Source organism: Agelaius phoeniceus, chromosome 23, assembly GCF_051311805.1.
Source record: "Agelaius phoeniceus isolate bAgePho1 chromosome 23, bAgePho1.hap1, whole genome shotgun sequence".
NCBI lineage: Eukaryota > Metazoa > Chordata > Aves > Passeriformes > Icteridae > Agelaius > Agelaius phoeniceus.
In genome coordinates, this window is record NC_135287.1 from 4,464,486 (window position 1) to 4,484,170 (window position 19,685).

Here is a 19,685-nt window from a genome sequence, read left to right on the forward strand (position 1 = left end):
TGAATCCATGGTTTTATTGAAGAATAAGGTGATAATTCTGTCCCAATTTCAGCTTTTCCCCAAGTGTGGAAGAGCATCTTCCTCACAACAGGCCAACCTTGCCTCAATGCCAAGATTTTACCCCAAACCCACTTTTCCTACAGTAATTATCCCACATGGTCAGAATTTGACTGATAAATTCCCTTTCTTCCCTTCTTCCCTATCCCATTTGCTTGCAGTGAGGAAACACCAGGTTGTTCAAATTGCAGGTGGGGCTGAAGAGACTGGGCAGAAGCAGCCAAGCCTGAGTGTGTGTTCTGTGTTTTGTGTTTTGTTCCCAGACAGGGGATTGCCCAGCTGGTTACCTGTGCCCTCCAGGCACTGGGTTCCCCTTCTCCTTCCCCTGCCTGCCAGGCAGCTTCTGGGACAGCTCCAGCGTGGGGGGACAAGGGGTTTGCAAGCCAAGCCCAGCCGGGCACTTCTGTGACTCCCCTGCCATGACACAGCCCAAGCTCTGCCCAGCAGTGAGTGGTTTTCCTTGCTTTTGATGGGAAGGAGGGATTTGTCTTTAGAAACAAACTGGTAGATAAAACCAGCACTGAGAGATTAAAAAAAAAAAAAAAAAGACAATGGGAAGGATTTCACTGATTGATGAATGGAATAAGAGATTTGCTTTTACAAATAAAATGTGGCTTTGCTAGGAAATGAAATTGGATATTGGAAGATTAAAGATACAATGGGGAAAAACCCTAAATTCTGTAAGAATTAGGAATTAAAAGGCAGGGTTATACATTAGAGGGGAATCTCTGGGATCAGGCGTTCTGGGAAGTCTGAACCTCTCAAGTACCTCAGAAATGGGAAAGAGAGAAGGGAAATGTGGCTGGGAAATTGGGATAAAAAGGAGGCTGAGCCCTCCAAAAATTGCAGAGACCCCAGGGGAATGGCCCATGGCCTCTGCCTTGATTGGAATGAAGTTCCAGGACTGCTCTGTCTCCTTTTTGGACATCAACCCCTGGTGTTTGTGGGTGAATTTTCCTGACGCTTTCATGGAAGAAGCTGCTCTGGGGGATTTATTTAATTTATTTCATTTATTTATTTTATTTATTTATTTATTTCAAGGAAAGCCTTGCTGGCAGACACCTGGCTTTGTTTTGTAGGGTTTTTACTGTGCTGAAGGCAGCTCCAAGCCCGAGCCCTGCCCGGAGGGGACATTTGGTGCCAGGCAGGGGCTGTCCGGACCCTCGGGGTGCAGCCCCTGTGCTCGGGGTTCCTTCTGTGCTGCCCCAGGACAGACTGGCCCCAGTGGGCCCTGTCAGGCTGGATTTTACTGCCAGGGCAGGGCTCTGACTCCAGTAAGTCCCACGGATGAGTTTTGCTCCTCTTCTTCTTCTTCTTCTTCTTTTTTGTGTTGTTTTGTTTTCCCCACTGCGGTGCCTGTTTTGAACCCAGTGATTTGGACAGTCACGATTTTGTGCTGCTCACACTCAAGTTTAAGGCAAAAGGACCTTCAAAAGGAGTGTGGCCATGTCATATTTTTCCTCTCTGTACACTAACACCCTCTTAAAAAAAAAGATCACCAGGTAAAAAGTCCAGTGAGTGTGAATCAGTGTAAAATTTCCTCCCTATTTATTCTCCTTGACTTTCCTTCAGTCAGTGATATATTCCAATATATATCACTGTATATATACAGTGTTATATATTGGAATATATCACTGTGTGATATATTCTGTGTTTTCTGTTCTCTGCACGAGAGCATGTCTTTATTTATTTTTTTCTTTATTGTCTACATCACTTTAACGCAATAAATACTTGACCCCATTTTCTCCCTTTTTTAATGATCCTTTTCCCAATTTCAGTGGCCCACGGATGGTGTGACAGGAGCTGTGTGTCCTGCTGGCTCCTACTGCCCCTCTGGCTCTGCCTTCCCCATCCCCTGCCCTCCAGGGACTTTCAGCAACACCAGTGGGCTGAGGAGCCTCCAGGAGTGCTTGGATTGCCCACCTGGGTGAGTGGCCAGCTTTGGAAGCAACAGGAATCAGGTCTCTAAAATTCTAGGGACTTCTTTTTTTTTGCATTTGGGATTGAGCTATTCACTGGGGGGAAAAAAACCAAAAAAAACCCCAAAAAACGAAAAAAACCCACAAAAAACAAAAACAAAGCAAAAAAAAAAAAAAAAACAAACCAAAAACCCCCAAACAAACAACAAAAACCAAACCAAAACAAAACAAAAAAAAAGCCAAAAAAACCAAAAAAACAACAAAAAAAAAAACCAAAAAAAAAAAACCAAAAAATGAAACCAAAAAAAGGCATTATTGCTACCCAAGTTTGTTTTGTTTTATTTTTTTCCCCAAACTTAGCTTATATTGTGATGGGACAAACAACCAAGCCCCCTCAGGACTTTGTGAACCTGGTTACTTCTGCACAGGAGGAGCCACCAGTCCCCTCCAGCACGTGGCAATGGAGGGACATTATTCCTTAGCAGGAGCTTTCAAGGCAGAGCCGTGTCCCCTGGGCACCTTCCAGCCTGTGAGTACTCAGGGTTCCAGCCTGGGGGGCCTGCAGAGCCCTTGGAAACTATAAAAATGTGTGGGCAGAAATTCCTGAGGTGTTTGGAAACAGCTTGAAAAAAAAGGGGGTTTGGGAGATTTCTGCTACTTTGGGTAATCACCACCTGCTTTGCTTTTACCCTGCTGCAGAGGAAGAACCAAAAGCCTTTGGGTGGAGACACCAGATCCTTCAGTCCAGGGCCGTTGCCTGCAACTCCTCTGGCACTTTTTAAGTTTTCTTGCACAGTACAAATTTGGAAGGGCTGCTGAGTCTTTGGCCTGGCAGGGGTGAATTAATTCGTGCATTTCCCTCACTTCTGTGATGGTCAGGGCTGTGCCTGCCACTGCTTTAGTGCTGCAGGCACCTCAGATTTGTTGCTTTTGGGCTGCAGGTCATTCCCTCCAGTGTTTATTTGGCAGCAGGGACTCCCTGAGAGTTGGTAGAACACACAAAGTTTATTTATTCTTGTGGTATAACAGCAATACCCCACCCCTGGGTAAGCAGCAATATCCCACCCCTGGGTAAGTGTCACAGACATGTTTTATGAAAAATCCTTTCATTAGGATCTTTTTCTCCTGAGAAGCTGAGAAATTAAATGTAAACAATAATTATCTGTTGCTGTGGAATGCAACAGGTGCATCTTTGATTGGTCTCATGTGGTTGTTTTTAATTAATGGCCAATCACAGCCCAGCTGTCCCAGACTCTGGTCAGTCACAAGGTTTTGTTATCATTCCATTCCTTTCCTTTCTATTCCTTCTGATGAAATCATTTTCTCTCTATTCTTTTAGTACAGTTTTAGTATATAATTTTCTTTTAATATAATATATACCATAAAATAATAAATCAGCCTTCTGACACATGGAGTCAAGCTTCTCCTCTCCTCCCTCATCCTGGGACCCCTGCAAACACCACCTCAGGTAAGCAGCAATGCCCCACCCCTGCCAGGCTCTGTGCTCTCTTTCAGGGCCGTGCTCAGTCTCTCTGTAGGGACTGCCCTGAGGGGACTTTCTGCAGTGAGCCAGGCCTGGCTGTCCCCCAGGATTGTCCCAAAGGCCATTTCTGCCTGGCTGGCAGCTCCGTGCCTCTCCCATGCCCCACGGTAAGAGTCAAACACGGATTTATTTCCCAAGCAGCGACTTCCAGGAGAATTCCCTTCCTGGGCAGGTGTCCCCAGGACAGAGGGGAAGGCTATGGTACAAGAGGGACTCCTCTCTTCTTGATGAACTGGGAGTTGATTATCTGAAGGGTGGTGATGAACTGAGAGTTGATTATCTGAGGGGTGGTGACTGGATTGAGAATCTAAGGTTCTATTTTGTGTGGTGGTAGAAACTGGGGGGAGGAGGAGGAGGAATGTTTTTGGGAGGTTTTCATTCTGAGTTCTGCGTGTTCTTTTTTTCATATTGTAAGTTTAAAAAGTTCTTTTCCTTTATTCCTAAGCTGGAGCCTTGCTCTATTTCTGGTCTATAAGCTTTGCTCTGTTTCTGGTCCATCTCACAGCAGACACTGGGGAGAATATATTTTCATGGGGGCACTGGCATTGTGCCAGTGCCAAACCGTGCCAGCAGGGCGTGCTGTGGCTGTCTCTGTGCAGGGAAGCTTCTCGGATGTGGAGAGGGCAGGTTCCTGCAAGCCCTGCCCTGCAGGGATGTTCTGCAGCAGGGCTGGGCTGCCTGAGCCAGAGGGGCCCTGCCAGCCTGGCTTTTACTGCACTCAAGGCTCCAGCACCTCCTCACCCGTGAGTGATGAACATTTCACATTGCTCAGCACCTTCTAGCTCTACCAAAGCTCTCACAAACCATAATAAATTTAATTTCAATCCCCTTCAGGTGGGGCTGCCGTTTGGAGATCTTTGCCCACGAGGACATTACTGCCCAGCTGGCACTGGGCACCCCAAAGAGATGCCATGTCCTGCTGGCACCTGGAATGGCCAGAGAGGGGCCCAGGATGTCACCTGGTGCCTGCCCTGTGCCCCTGGGTTCTTCTGCAATGTGTCTGGTCAGGATGCTCCAGGGGGACTTTGTGCACGAGGTGAGACAAAGACAGAACTCACAGAATTCACAGAACTCACAGAATTCACAGAACTCACAGAAGTCACAGAATCCCCAGGTTGGAAGAGACCCTAAAGATCATCGAGTCCAGCCCAGCCCCAACACCCCAACTAAACCCTGGCACCCAGAGCCACATCCAGGCTTTGTTAAACACACCCAGGGATGGGGACTCCACCACCTCCCTGGGCAGCCATTCCACATCTTTATCACCTTTCTGTATAAAACATATCCTGATATCCAGCCTGTATTTCCCTTGGTGCAACTTCTTAGAAATGGGTTTTGGTTTGGGGAAAGAGCTCCAGTGTTTTCTGTTTTTAGGCTATTACTGCACAGGGAGGACCAAGACTGCAAAGCCAGAGGATGGTGTCACTGGAGATCTCTGTCCTCGAGGACATTTCTGCCCTGCAGGCTCAGCAGCACCTTCCCCCTGCCCCAGTGGGGAATACAGCAATGCCACAGGTCAGGAGCTACAGAAATGGAACAGTTCCAGGTCAGGAACTACAGAAATGTGACAGGTCAGGAGCTGCAGCTTTGCAGCAGGAGCTGCAGCAGTGGAACAGATCAGGAGCTGCAGCAATGTCCCAGGTCAGGAAGGACAGAAAATTCCCCAGGTCAGGAAGGACAGAAAATTCCCCAGGTCAGGAAGGACAGAAAATTCCCCAGGTCAGGAAGGACAGAAAATTCCCCAGGTCAGGAAGGACAGAAAATGCCCCAGGTCAGGAAGGACAGAAAATGCCCCAGGTCAGGAAGGACAGAAAATGCCCCAGGTCAGGAAGGACAGAAAATGCCCCAGGTCAGGAAGGACAGAAATGCCCCAGGTCGGGAAGGACAGAAATGCCCCAGGTCAGGAAGGACAGAAATGCCCCAGGTCAGGAAGGACAGAAATGCCCCAGGTCAGGAAGGACAGAAATGCCCCAGGTCAGGAGCTGCAGCTTTGCAACTCCAGTGTGCTCAGGGGAGATGTAAACACTGCTCGTAGCTTTTGTCTCTATCCAAGAAGGTCCTGAAAGCTGCTGGCCACTGGGAATACTCAGTGTTTCAGGGCTTGGGGTAGAGAAGGGGTCAAGCAAGGATGTTTTGTTATTTTTTCCCCTGGAGTCTCATGAGGAATGTGTTTCCCCCTGCAGCAGCCCATGTGGTTTTAGGTTTGTGGCAGTGGCACTCAGTGCACCAGGGCTGGAGCAGTTTCCAGCTTTCCCTCTGCTCCTCCTGCCACCTAATGGGGACACGTGGAGGTGACTCGGGCAGCCAGAGTGGAGTGTGCTGAGCTAAATGCTCCTAGGAAAAATCCATATTTGAGGCCACTTACTGCAGGAGAGCTTAAAAAACAGCTTTATTTCGATTCCTGCTTCTTTAAGTGCACAGCCAGGCAGAGGGAAGCTGTGCTCATGGTATTTTCCTTCCATTCAATTCCATGCTTCCTTTTAATTCCTCTTTTCCCCTCCCAGGTCAAGACAAGTGCCTTCCTTGTCCTGCTGGGTTTCACTGCTCAAAGGGGCTCCGGCGCCGCTGCCCTCCCGGGTTCTACTGCCCCCAGAGAACTGGGATCAGTTTTTATCCTTGTCCCCCTGGCACTTACAACCCCTCCTACGGCCTGAGCCACGCTGAGAGGTGCCAGCAGTGCCCTGCAGGTGAGGGAAGGCTCTCTTGGGACCCCTCTAAGACGTGGTGATCTCTCTGCAGCTCTCTCTTCCCCATCCTCTGATGGGTTCTGGCCTCCAGGAAATGCAAACATAAAAATCCACAGTCAAAGGAGGAGCCTGGTCCCGCTGGTGGTGTCCCCACAGGGTTTTGGAGGCTCTGCAGTGTCACTGTCACATTTTCTGAAAAATCCCCTTGCCCAGGATTCTTCTCCTGGGAAGCTGAGAAGCCTCAGAGGAAAAAGAAAAACAATAATTATCTGATTGCTTCTCCTGTGTTTGGCTGCTTTGGAATGTGGTGGGAGATTGTTTACCCACAGGTAAACAAACACAGATTGTTTGATTGGTTTCTTGTAAATTGTTTCTACTTAATGACCAATCATAGTCCAGCTGTGTCAAGACTCTGGAGAAAGTCATGATTTTTCATTATCAATCTTGTTAAGCTTTCTGTCTGTATCCTTTCTCTATTTTTTAGTATCGTTTTACTATAATAAAATAAAATATATAATATAATAAAATATATACTATAATAAAATATACAATATAATAAATTGATATATTGATGTGATATATTGATATATTAATATGATATATTGATATATTAATATGATATGATCTATTGAAATATAATAGATTTCTAATAACATGGAGTCAGATTTCTCAATTCCTCCTTTGTCCTGAAGACCCCACAAACACCACACTGCAGAAGGGTTTGGTTCACACTCAGGGCTTCCTGATGGGGTTCTGTCCCAGTTGTGCTGATGCTGAGGGATTTGAGTTCTCAAAGTCTTCCCTTTGCCTTCCAAAAGTGCAGGCAGCACAGCAGCTCTCCTGGGATTTGTTTGGTTGGTTGGTTTGGTTTTTATTCTCCCAGTTTGCTGATTCTCTTTTCCCTCTGTGTTCTTCCAGGAATGTTCTGTGGAGAATGGGGATTATCCTCTCCCAGTGGTCCCTGCTGGCCAGGATTCTTCTGCACAGCAGGTACAGCATTTAGGATTCAGAGGGCTGAAAGAGTGAAAAGATGGGGAGCTGTGGCCCTTCTTGCCCTTGCTGTTATTTATTCCATTCCACCATGGATTTCTGGCTTTATTGTCATGGGCTACAACCAGCTCCTCTCTTCTTTCACCTATAGAAATTATTTTCTGGCCCTTATGGTCCTTGCTGTTATTTATCCCATTCCACCATGGATTTCTGGCTTTATTGTCATGAGCTGCCACCAGCTCCTCTCTTCTCTCACCTCTGGAAATGGCTCTTCAGCCATGGGGAGCAAACTTGCCCATGAGAAACAACCCAAATAATTCAGGATGCTTTTGCTTTATCTTCCTTGTGCAGGAGCAAGTGTCCCAAACCCCAGTGGAGCCACAAACACGAGCAGAGGTGGCCCCTGCCCTCCTGGACACTTCTGCCCAGCTGGCACCAGTATCCCCCAGCCATGCCCTGTGGGCACTTACTCAGACAGGTGAAGCTCTGTGGACCTACTGATGCTCATTTTTATTTTCTTTTCATTTTTGTCTATCCACCACTCCTCTAAGCAATGAAGTGCAGCTCAGTGAGGCTCATTAGACACACCCTTGCATTGATCAAAAAAGTTTTGTGGTTGCTTTCCCTTCAGGGCTGTGACCCCTGTGCTGAATTTACCACTTCCAGCTGAAAGCCTGTTCTGTCCCTCTCAGGCTCCACAACGGGCAGGATTCCAGCTGCACAGAGTGCCCACCTGGCCAGTTCTGTGGCTCCCCTGGCCTCACAGCCCCCTCAGGACCCTGCTCACCTGGGTACTTCTGCCAGCCTGGCGCCTCCTCACCATCCCCGCCTGGTGAGTGGCACTGGCTGATCCGGGGCTCTGGCAACAGGCAGCTTTAAAAATGCCACCTTCCCCACCAGTGTTCCACCTTCCCTCCCAGTATTCCACCTTTTCTCTCAATGTTCCACCTTTTTTCCCAGTGTTCCACCTTCTCTCCCAGTTTTCCACCTTTCCTACCAGTGTTCCACCTTCCCTACCAGTGTTCCACCTTTTCTCTCAATGTTCCACCTTTCCTACCAGTTTTCCACCTTCTCTACCAGTTTCCTGGCCCTGCCTCCTGTCAGTCATCCAGATCCCTGTGTGAGTTTTCTTTGAGGGGTTTGTGTCAAATGCTCCCTCAGGTTTTAGCTTTTCTATTTTTCAGGTTCTGTGCTGCTTTAGTGTGTGGGTCTGGGTTCACATCAGGGGATGCTGAGCTCTGGGCACAGAGCAGGGACACAAAACAATTCCTGCTCCAGCTGGGCACCAAGGACAAATGATCCAAATCTCAGCCCAGGAGCACAAACCCCGTGGGCTGGAGAGAGAAAAACAAGGATGGGACTGCAGGGGCTAAAGCTGGAATGGGACAATGAACTGCAAGATGCAAATGGAGCAGAACTGATCCCAGGGAGAGACCCCGGGAGCGCTCGGGCATTTTGGGACCATTTTGGTTCACCTTGGGTTCATTTTGGGACCATTTTGGTTCATCTTGGGTTCATTTTGGGACCATTTTGGTTCATCTTGGGTGCAGCCCTGGTTGAGCTCCTGTGCTGCCCAAGGTGCATCCATTGAGGCCTTTTAATAAATCCCTGCTTTATTCTGTAACTCTGCCCAGCCTCTGTTCTAGCTCAGCCTTCCCAAGGCATCACCTGCATGCCAGTGCTACCAAAGGAAATGCCTGCACTGAGCACCAGGGCAGTCACAGGGGTCTGCCTGTAATCAAATTGCCATTTGATTGGCTCAAACAATCATTTCCAGAGGAGATTCCCAACCCTGCTTGTCCTGTCTGTGTCCCAGGTGTGTGGCAGAGAGGAGGCCCTTGCCCTGTGAGCCACTTCTGCCCAGAAGGGACCAGCTCTCCCTTGCCCTGCCGTGCAGGGACCTACAACAACCTCTCCAGACAAGCTGCCTGCTTCCCCTGTGCTGCAGGCTACTTCTGCCCAGAAAACACCACCAGCTACAGCACAAACCCCTGCCCAGCTGGATTTTATTGCCCCAAAGGTAAGATGGGCTCAGAGAACCCAGCAGTCCTTTGGCCAGGCTGAAACATCCTCCTCAAAGACAAGAAATTATCTTTGTGAATAAAATATTTAAGTGTCAGCCTGGTTCTTCCCAGAAAAATACCCCGAAAAATATTTTTTATGTGTTTGACTGTCTTTTTCTTAAGTGTATTTTTTGACATGTTAAAGTGTCAGCTTGGTTCTTCACAGAAAAATACGCCCAAAAATATTGTTTGCATGTTTGACTGTCGTTTTTTGTTTAAGTGTATTTTTGGACATGTTTAAGTGGTTGTCCACAGGAAAAAAAAAAAAAACCAAAAACAAAGCAAAATAATATTTTAAGCTGTAGATGTGGCTGTTGCTTAACAGCTCCACAAATTAAACAGCACCCAAACACAATTTTGGCTGTGGGGATCAGCAGTGGGATAAACTGGCAAAGAGGACATGAAATGATGCAGAATTCAGAGCCAGGATCGTGTCCATATTCCATGTATGACTCCTGCTCTCTTTCTCCCACAGGCACCAGGTTTGGAACAGAGTTTCCCTGTCCCAGGGGCTACTACAACCCTGACCCCATGAGCCAGAGCTTGGACAGCTGCCTGCCCTGCCCACCTGGGCACTACTGCGGGCAGGAGGGGCTGACAGCAGCCTCAGGCAGGTGTGACCCAGGTGAGCGTGGGGCTGCTGGGGTCAGGCAGTGAGGACTGAGTTTGTAACCCTTGTTATTTTTGGTTTTTGTATGTAATGCTTTCCTTCTATAAGTTATACTTTCCTGAGCCTCCAGCACAGCCCTTCCAGTCTGTTTGCTGGGTTCTTTAGAGGTATCCAGTAGGATTGAGCACACCTCTGCTGGGCTCCAGGCTGGGCCTGGTAGGCAGGAGCATCTCTGCCCTCTGAGCCTGCTCAGGCAGCTGAGCTGAGCCCTGTGAGCATACAGCAAAAGTGCTGCACTTGATGTTGCAAGATCTCTTTGTTAATATGGTATTTATGGTATTAAATTGGACTTATTGCTGCATGGGAGAGATTCTGGCCTGGTGGAGTTGGGATGAACCTGTCCCACACCCTGTGCTGTGCCCACATCACACCCAGAGCCAGCCCAGCTGGTTCATTTGTGATGTTTTTTGGGGCTCTGTCACTGGCAGGGCTCCTCAGCCTTGTTTCCTGTTCCCAGGCTGGTTTTGCATCTCGGCAGCCTGGACCTCGCAGCCCTTTGACCTGGACAACTACACCAGTGCCAACTGCCTGTGCCCAGCCACTGCCACGGGGGGCAAGTGCACAGCTGGCTTCTACTGCCCCCAGGGCAGCCCAGAGCCTCTTCCCTGTCCCCCTGGGCTCTTCTGCAATGCCTCAGGTCAGTGTGTGTGGGATGAGTGTGACCGTGTTCACAGGGGGCTGAGGATGAGGGAAGAGATGAGGATCTGACTCCATGTTTCAGAAGGCTGATTCATTATTTTATGATATATATTACATTAAAACTATACTAAAAGAATAGAAGAAAGGATTTCATCAGAAGGCTGACTAAGAATAGAAGAAGAAGGAATCACAACAAAGGTTTGTGGCTCAGACAGAAAGTCTGAGCCAGCTGGGCTGTGATTGGCCATTAATTAGAAACAACCACATGAGACCAATCCCAGATGCAGCTGTTGCATTCCACAGCAGCAGATAACCATTGTTTGCATTTTGTTCCTGAGGCCTCTCAGCTTCTCAGGAGGAAAAATCCTAAGGAGAGGATTTTTCAAAGAAGATGCCTGTGAGAGATGAGGAGTTTTGAGGGGATATTCCTGACATTTCCATGGGATGTAGCAGTGCTTGCCCAATGCCCGTGGGAATTCCCAGAGGGAGGCTGTGAGGAGTTGTTTTCCCTGCTTCTCCCCCTTTGTCTCAGTGCTCTGAGTGCCACCATCTTCTATTGGAATAATTACCAATCTAGCTGGACTGGACGTGCCTGAGCTTGTCTGGCCCTGCTGCTGAACCAAACAATGGCACTGTGGTGTTTCACCCCACAGACACTCTTGGCTGGCTGGGCGTGTGGTGCTTCACCCACAGACACTCTTGGCCGGCTGGGTGTGTGATGTTTCACCCCACAGACACTTTTGCCAGGCTGGGTGTGTGGTGTTTCTCCCCACAGGCACTTTTGCCTGGCTGGGTGTGTGGTGTTTCACCCCACAGACACTTTTGGCTGGCTGGGTGTGTGGTGTTTCACCCCACAGACACTTTTGCCTGGCTGGGTGTGTGGTGTTTCACCCCACAGACACTTTTGGCTGCCTGGGTGTGTGGTGTTTCACCCCACAGACACTTTGGGCTGCTGGGTGTGTGGTGTTTCACCCCACAGACACTTTGGGCTGGCTGGGTGTGTGGTGTTTCACCCCACAGACACTTTGGGCTGCCTGGGTGTGTGGTGTTTCACCCCACAGACACTTTTGGCTGCCTGGGTGTGTGGTGTTTCACCCCACAGACACTTTTGGCTGCCTGGGTGCTGCAGTTGGCACGTGGGGACAAGTCCAGGCCTGCAGGAGCTCTGGTGGTGCTGGGATGGAACTTCCCCCCATAACAGGGGCTGCTCCTCAGGTTTCCCTCTGTGGAGAAGCTTTAAGGGGATGGTGAAGGAAAGGAGTCGGTTCTGATGGAGGGTTTGGATCCAGAGCTTTATTCTGGCCCTCAGGCCTCTGAATGCAGCACCAGCTCCCACAGAACTCCCTGAGCCCGTGGCTGCTGCTCCTTTGAACCCCGGGGAGAGGGGCAGGGAAGGGGCAGGGAGGCACCAAGCAGGGACAGGAGGGGAGGGACAAAGGGACAAAGGACACCTGGATGGCCCAGTGCCCCCCAGGGACAGAGGGCATCCTTTGGATCTGCCAATCACTGATGCCCTTCTGGAATGCCAGGACTGACAGACAGTGCTGGGAGGGGAAAGGAGAGGGGACTGACACACCTGGGGAGGGAATCTTCAGGGGAGGGACCCAGGTTCTGAGGTAAATCCTGAAATCACAAGGCAACAATCCTCTCTGTCCTGCAGGGCTGCCTGTGCCCAGTGGGGAATGTGCTGCTGGCTTTTACTGTGCAGGGGAAGCTGCTGGCCCCAAACCCACGGATGGTGTCACCGGGAACATCTGCCCTGCGGGCTCCTACTGCAGTGGGTATCCAGCACTGGGGGTTCCGTGGCACAGAACTCCTGAAACACTCACAGCCAGCTGGCTGGGCTCTGACCATGGTGCCAAAACCCCTAATTCTTCCCCTTCCTTTTAAAGCAGGAGGTGACATCTTTGTCTCAATATCTGAACTTTAATTGGCTTCACCTGTGGGTACAATAAAGCCAATAATTTCTGTCCCACTCCATTGTATTTGTGGGGTGCTCTCATGGCAGGAAGGAATGATGAATTTGACTTTATGTTCTTAGAAGGCTAATTTATTATTTTATGATACTATATTATATAAAAGAATATTAAAATAAACTATACTGAACAATACAGAAAGGATACTTACAGAAGGCTAAAAAGATAATAATGAAAACTCATGACTCCTTCCAGAGTCCTGACACAGCTTGGCCCTGATTGGCCAATAAGTCAAAACAATTCACAGAAAATCAATGAAACAATCACCAAACAATCTCCAAACACATTGCAAAGGAGCAAAACACAGGAGAAGCAAATCAGATAATTATTCTTTTCATTTTTCTCTGAGGCTTCTCAGCTTCCCAAGAGAAAAAATCCTGAGCAAAGGGATTTTTCCAGAAAATATGAATGTAACACCACCCAATGCAGCACTGTTGGATCTCTGACTGGAAAAGACTTCCCTGCTGCTGTTTTGTGTTCATCCAACTCCTGAGTGCAGCCATCTCACCCATTCTTTCATTTTCCATTTCTCTCTTGCTCCTTTGCAGCTGCGGCATCAGCAGCGCCCCAGCCCTGCCCAGCGGGCACCTTCTCCAGGCTGCCAGGGAGGAGAGCCCTGCCTGAGTGCCAGCCCTGCCCCTCTGGCTTCTACTGCGAGGAACCCGGCCTCAGAGTCCCCTCTGGGGAGTGCAGGGAAGGTGAGAGGGGAGCACAGCGTCCTGCAGGCTGGCACAGACCCTAGGGAAACGCTCAGGGGGCTGTGGGTGACAATCCAAAATAAATGTCTTGCTGTGAGTCACTGGAGTGGAAAAGGCATTTCCCTGCTGGGAGATCTGACAGAGGTGATAAGGCCCCAATCTTGGCCTTGTCAGCCGAGCCATGCAGGATGGTCGGGGAACTCAGTCCCTCTGGGAGAATGAGAGCCCAAACACCCAGTTAGCTCGTCACTGACTGCCCTTAGCAAGCTTGGTGATTGCCAGCTCTTTAGTGGTTATCAGCTCTCTTAGGATTCACCCAGTTAGCTCGTCACTGACTGCCCTTAGCAAGCTTGGTGATTGCCAGCTCTTTAGTGGTTATCAGCTCTCTTAGGATTCACCCAGTTAGCTCATCACTGACTGCCCTTAGCAAGCTTGGTGATTGCCAGCTCTTTAGTGGTTATCAGCTCTTTAGGATCCCAGCTCTTTGCTTGCTCACTAGGGCACCTTTGCTGAGGCAGAAGCAGATATGAGAGAGGAGAAGGAGAGGTCCTGGTGTTCCACAGCCATGGTTTATTGGGGAGTCTGTGAAGGGTTCCAGCAATTGCTCTTCTGTCAAATGGGCTAAACCAGCCCCTTTTTATAGGGTATAGGGGGATCCAAACCTGTCCAATAGTAAGGGTCAGAGAAAAGTGACCTATGAGGTTACAGAGATAAGCATTGGGGCGAGGGGCAGACGACAGGAGCTTATTTTGCTGTCTCATCATGACTCAGCAGTTCCTGCTGTTAAGTCTCAATCATCCATGGAGCTCTTGCCAGCTCTATGGAGTCTGCTGCACATCCAGAAAAAAAGGAGTTTGTATTACAGGATCCAAGTGTTGTTCTCTGCTTCCCTCAGACAAGAGGTGACAGCTTGTTGTTGTCTTTTGAGCCTTCCCCTGATCAGAGATCTGCTGCCTGTATGGTATCTCCTCTGTACTGGAGGAGTGTTGTCTTATATATCAAGAGTTCTATCATCATTATAGCACAAGGATTTCATATTGCCAGAGTTTTGTCCTCCTCCAACGTTTCTCACAGGCAGCTCCTCTAGGCACTGACTCTTCCTTGTCCTCACAGCAGCCAGCTGATTCCAGTTCCTACCAATCCACTCTTTTCTAACACTGTTCTTACTTGGTACAGGTGTGGCCTGTTATCATCAAGCCTGCTCCTAATCTTTAGTAATTGGTTCAGCTGCAACTCTTTAGGGGATAAGATTACATTCCATACCACCTTCATTTACCCATACTGTATCCCCCTACAGGAGTTTGTTTTACAGGATCCAGGTGTTGTTCTGTGCTTCCCTCAGACAAGAGGTGACAGCTTGCTGTTGTCTTTTGAGCCTTCCCATGATCAGAGATCTGCTGCCCACATGGTTTCTCCTCTGTACTGGAGGAGAACATTTTCTGTCTCTCTGAAAAGCCCATTAGAGGCTGAGGCAGCTCAGATGTGAAAGCAGAAGTAGCAACATCTGTGTATTCTGCACAATTTGAACACTGACAGGGAAAAACTCTGATGTTCAGAGGGAAAACTTTACTTGAAGTGTTTCAGTGACTGCAGGGAAGCAGAGAGATCAATGTTGGGTCATTAAGTGTTTTCCTGTGGCAGCTGTGAGTCTTGTCCTGCTTTTTGGGGACCGCTGGGTGTTAAATTTCCTGTTAAGAAAATTAAATTTCCTGTGAAGGGTGCAGTGTGTTTGTGCAGCAGCAGTGGCTCACATCAATAGCCATTTAAAGCAGTTTTATCCTGTGAGCAGCCACTGAGATGTTTGTGTGCCTGCAGAAGCTCTTCCTCCCTAATGAGCAGCTAAATCCATCTTTTCCCTGTGTCCCTGCAGGGTTTTACTGTGACAGCCAGCAAGGGCCACTCATCGATGTCACCCTGTACCCCTGCCCACGGGGCTTTTACTGCCCAGCAGGGACCAGCAGCAGCTCCCAGCACAGCTGCCCTGCAGGGACCTTCGGAGCCAGGCAGAAACTGAAATCCCTGCAGGAATGCCAGAGATGCCCAGCAGGAAAATACTGTGAATTGCCTGGCCTGGCTGCCCCAACAGGTAAATTGCTGCTCTGCCGAGCTCCCTCCTTCCTGCTGGGATCATCAGTGCAGGGGGTGGACTTGGGCTCCAGTGTTCTCACCTCCTCTAAGGTAAAATATTCCATCTCACCTGTCTAGGACTTCTTATGGACAGGAAAAAAACCCTCATTTTTCTAAGCAAGGACTGTGAAAACCAGAATTCTATGTGTGGTACTTCTTTTTTAAAAATAATTCAGAGTGAAGTTTTTCTGTGTAAGAATTAGTTTGGGTTTTTAGCCTGCTTCCCAAAGAACTGATCCTTCCATGTAAGTGGTGTGCACATGGTTAGGTTTAGCAGAGAAACACAGGGCAAAACACCCAGCAATGACATCTCTCCATTTTTATTTTTCAATATTTTTTCCTACATCTGATGATTTTTCTTTGATCCTTATCCTGAAAGGCCCCATTTAGGCAAAACGCTTTGACAGAATTCTTAATATTTCAGTCTCCTCTTTAAGATGAGTAGAATATGATTCTGAAGGGAAACGTGTGCTGGAATATTTATTGGAGAGTGAGATATTTTTTGGAGTGTGGGATAATTATTGGAATGTGGAATATTCATTGGAATATGGGATATTCATTGGAGTGTGGGATATTTATTGGAATGTGAGATATTTATTGGAATGTGAGATATTTATTGGAATGTGAGATATTTATTGGAATATGGGATATTTATTGGAATGTGAGATATTTATTGGAATGTGGGATAATTATTGGAATGTGAGATATTTATTGGAATATGGGATATTTATTGGAATGTGAGATATTTATTGGAATATGGGATATTTATTGGAATATAGGATATTTATTGGAATGTGGGATATTTACTGGAATGTGAGATATTTACTGGAATGTGGGACATTTATTGGAATATGGGATATTTATTGGAATGTGGGATATTTACTGGAATGTGGGACATTTATTGGAATGTGGAGGCAGTGCCCAGGCACTGAAAGGTTTCTCTGTCACCTCCTGGCAGGTGCAGCAGCTCCTCTGCTGGGGATCCATCAGGGATCCCCAGGTGGCAAATGGCTGGATGTGAAATCTGTATTTGTGTGGTTTTATTTCCCCATCATTCTGTTTTTCCAGGAGATTGTGCTGAGGGGTTTTGGTGCAGAAGTGGTGCCCGAGTGAGGAACCCCCAGGATGGGGAGTCAGGGCTGCCCTGTCCTGCTGGCCACTACTGCCCTGAAGGTAGGGGAGCTTTGGAGCAGCACTTTGCTCCACTCCTAAAATCCTGGGAGGCAATTCCTCACCCTGCTCTCACCTCACCAGGTGCCCCAGTGCCCCTGCAGTGCCCTCCTGGCACATGGTCCAACCAGGAGGGCAGGAGGAGTGTGCAGGAGTGCCAGCCCTGTCCTGGGGGGCATTTCTGCAATGGCTCTGGGCAGAGGGCGCCCTCGGGGCAGTGCAGCCCGGGGTGAGTAGCAGAACAACCCCATTTCCATGGTCCTGAAAAGCCTGGGTGTGGCACTGGGTCAGGTGTGGGATTGGGTTGGACTCCAGAGGAACAGTGGATTTGTGTTTCCCAACAATCTGTGGGGCTGCTGGGAGATAAAACCAGCACTGGGAGAGAAAAGAAACAACGGGAAGGATTCCATTGATTGATGAATGGAAAAAGAGATTTGCTTTTACAGATAAACTTTAGGTTTGCTGATCAATGAAATTGGATATTGAAAGATGAAAGAAACAATGGGGAAGGAAAACCTCTAAATGCCATAAGAATTAAAAATGAAAAGGCAGGGTTATACATTAGAGGGGAATCTCTGGGATCAGGTGTTCTGGGAAGTCTGAACCTCTCAAGTACCTCAGAAATGGGGAAAGAGAGAAGGGAAATGTGGCTGGGAAATTGGGATAAAAAGGAGGCTGCGTCCTCCAAAAATTGGAGAGACCCCAGGGGAATGGCCCATGGCCTCTGCCTTGATTGGAATAAATTTATAAATAAATTTAAATAAATTAAAATTAATAAGAAAATTAAATAAATAAATTTATTTATTGGAATAAAGCCAAAAAGGGCTCCTCTGTCTCCTTTTTGGACATCAACCTCTGATGTTTGTGGATTCATTTTCCTACCAAACTCAATGATCTCGAAGCTCTCTTCCGACCTGGTGATTCTGTAAATTCTGTGAATTCCGTGAGTTCCATGCCCTGCCATGAGCAGGGATGGTCTCCTGGCTTGTTTTTCCCTGTCTGTAGCCCAGAGGTGTGTCCTGCTGCAGGTTCTACTGTGCCAGCGGTGCCCAGACCCCGACACCCCGCGATGGCCTCTCGGGAGCCCCGTGTCCCCTGGGTCACTTCTGTCCCCAGGGCTCCAGCAGCCCAGTGCCGTGCGCCCCTGGCTCCCACCTGCCCCGTGCCCAGGGACAGCAGTGCCAGGCTTGCCCAGAGGGTCACTACTGTGTGTCTGGGGAGGAGCCCCAGCCGTGTCCCCGGGGTGAGTGAAAGCCACACAGAAATGCCTGGTTTGATTTTAACTCTCCAAACTCTGCTGGTTCTGAGCTGCTCTGTCTTTTCCAGGGTATTTCTGTCCCCAGGGCACAGCTCTTCCCATTGCCTGTCCAGCAGGATCCTACAACCCTTCACTGAGCCAAAGCAGCTGCCTGCCCTGTCCTGAAGGGTGAGACACAGGGAGTTTAGAAATGCTGAAATAATTCTTTATCCAGGCATGCTGGAGCAGTGTGAGTGGGGAAAATTATAGGGGGATAGAGTATAAGAAAATAAAGATAGTGTAGAAAATAATCTTACCCCTAAGGAGTTACAGCTGGGCCAATTATCAAAGATTAGGAACAAGCCTGACTTTAACAGCAACCAATGAGAAGAAGAGGGCTATAAAGGAGTGAGGTGGTGTTGAGAAGGGAACTGGAGTCAGTGGCTGCTTTGTGAAGAAGAATCAGTGCTCTGAGGAGCTGCCCACGAGAAGATATGGAACTTTTGTGCTAAGGAGACAGCAGTGTGGTCTCTCTCGGGTTGCCGTTGATAATTGCTGCCCTGAGATGTGCAGGGTGTCTCTGCTTCGGCCCATACGGCTGAAGAGCGAGTCTGGACTCCTCACTTTTTGGTCTTGAGGTTGTTTATTAATTCTTATCTATAAAATTTTCTTTCTGCCCAGCCAAGGTCTGCTCAGCAGGGCAGCCACAGGCACTCTGACCGTCCCCGGGGTGGTGTTGTCCTTTTATACTACAAACTACATAAAATATATTTACACTGAATTCCCAATACCCATCACCTGTGTTAGACAGTGCACTTCCACTCTAGACCAATCCCAAAGTGCCAACATCACTGCAGAAAATGGAGAACATGAAGGAGAAAGGCTGGACATGCCCAGATTCCTCCATCTTGTCCCCATAACCCCCATACCAAAAATCCTAAAATCTACATTTTCACCCTGTGATCATTTTGTTAGTACACCATTCAAACCTCTGTGACTTTCAGGTCCTCATACAAAGCTGGCAACTTGCTCCAGGGGTCACAATGAAATCCCCAGGTGTTCTGGGCTGTGTGCCAGGGTCTCTGAGCCCCCCAGTGGGGTCCTGGCAACTCTGGACACCCGGAGGGATGGACTGAGTTCCAACAGTATGGAACCCCTGCAGTAAGGTGACAACAGAAAATGAGGTGTTTTATTGTTTTACCACTGAAAAGCACTTGAGGAAGTGCTGTGAGGCAGCAGAGCAGCTGCTGAGCTGTTTCACATCACCACAAAGTGATTTTGGGACCAGGAAAAGCCCCAACCCCACACACAGCCCCACTGGAAGGGAATTTAGGCTGTTCAGAGCACAGAAACCATTGGCACCATCAACTCATTCTGTGTCTGGAGTAAGAGCTGGTTCCCTTGGCAACAGGCTGGCACCAGCCTGCTGAAGGGGAAGAGGATCTTGAAAATCACCTGATGCTGAGCCTGGCTTTTCCTTGGGGGATTTAGCTCCAATTACTGCCTGGGTTTGAACTTGATTAACTTTTACAAGTTGATGAATCACAGCTTGGATGTGTTGTGATTCAAGTTAAGAAAATTATGTCTCTGTGGCTTTTGCAATTATGCCATCAATTTGGCATTTGAGGAATCAACTCAGAGTGCAGTGAAATGCACTTTTAGGTCCCTTCTCTGCACGGGAGTCAAACCCCTCATTTTTTTTATCCTCTCTTTTCCCCAGCTTCTTCTGCCCCAAGAATTCCTCCTCCATTTTGGAGAATGAGTGTCCCCCTGGCCACTTCTGCCCTGCAGGCACTGCCTCTGCAGCTCAGTTCCCGTGTCCCAGAGGCACCTACAACCCCCAGCCTGGCAGCAGCCTGAGCTCCCACTGCAGCCCCTGTGAGCCAGGTGAGGCACAGCAGCCTCTCCC

At 48.5% G+C, this 19,685-nt stretch overlaps 1 protein-coding gene across 1 annotated transcript in view; it reads left to right on the forward strand.

Moving 5' to 3' along the window:
• The window catches only part of LOC143695628 (uncharacterized), a 32,799-nt gene that overhangs the window by 10,807 nt on the left and 2,307 nt on the right, over positions 1-19,685 (forward strand). The window contains exons 8-30 of the mRNA XM_077189875.1: positions 321-503; positions 1,137-1,331; positions 1,836-1,984; positions 2,337-2,505; positions 3,492-3,626; positions 4,119-4,262; positions 4,354-4,555; positions 4,894-5,034; positions 6,024-6,206; positions 7,125-7,196; positions 7,548-7,674; positions 7,889-8,028; positions 9,013-9,216; positions 9,735-9,884; positions 10,387-10,566; positions 12,229-12,345; positions 13,093-13,242; positions 15,113-15,328; positions 16,438-16,542; positions 16,624-16,768; positions 17,568-17,782; positions 17,866-17,965; positions 19,497-19,663. Coding sequence (XP_077045990.1) covers positions 321-503; positions 1,137-1,331; positions 1,836-1,984; positions 2,337-2,505; positions 3,492-3,626; positions 4,119-4,262; positions 4,354-4,555; positions 4,894-5,034; positions 6,024-6,206; positions 7,125-7,196; positions 7,548-7,674; positions 7,889-8,028; positions 9,013-9,216; positions 9,735-9,884; positions 10,387-10,566; positions 12,229-12,345; positions 13,093-13,242; positions 15,113-15,328; positions 16,438-16,542; positions 16,624-16,768; positions 17,568-17,782; positions 17,866-17,965; positions 19,497-19,663 — 3,589 coding nt within the window. The remainder of the gene's footprint in view (positions 1-320; positions 504-1,136; positions 1,332-1,835; positions 1,985-2,336; positions 2,506-3,491; positions 3,627-4,118; positions 4,263-4,353; positions 4,556-4,893; positions 5,035-6,023; positions 6,207-7,124; positions 7,197-7,547; positions 7,675-7,888; positions 8,029-9,012; positions 9,217-9,734; positions 9,885-10,386; positions 10,567-12,228; positions 12,346-13,092; positions 13,243-15,112; positions 15,329-16,437; positions 16,543-16,623; positions 16,769-17,567; positions 17,783-17,865; positions 17,966-19,496; positions 19,664-19,685) is intronic.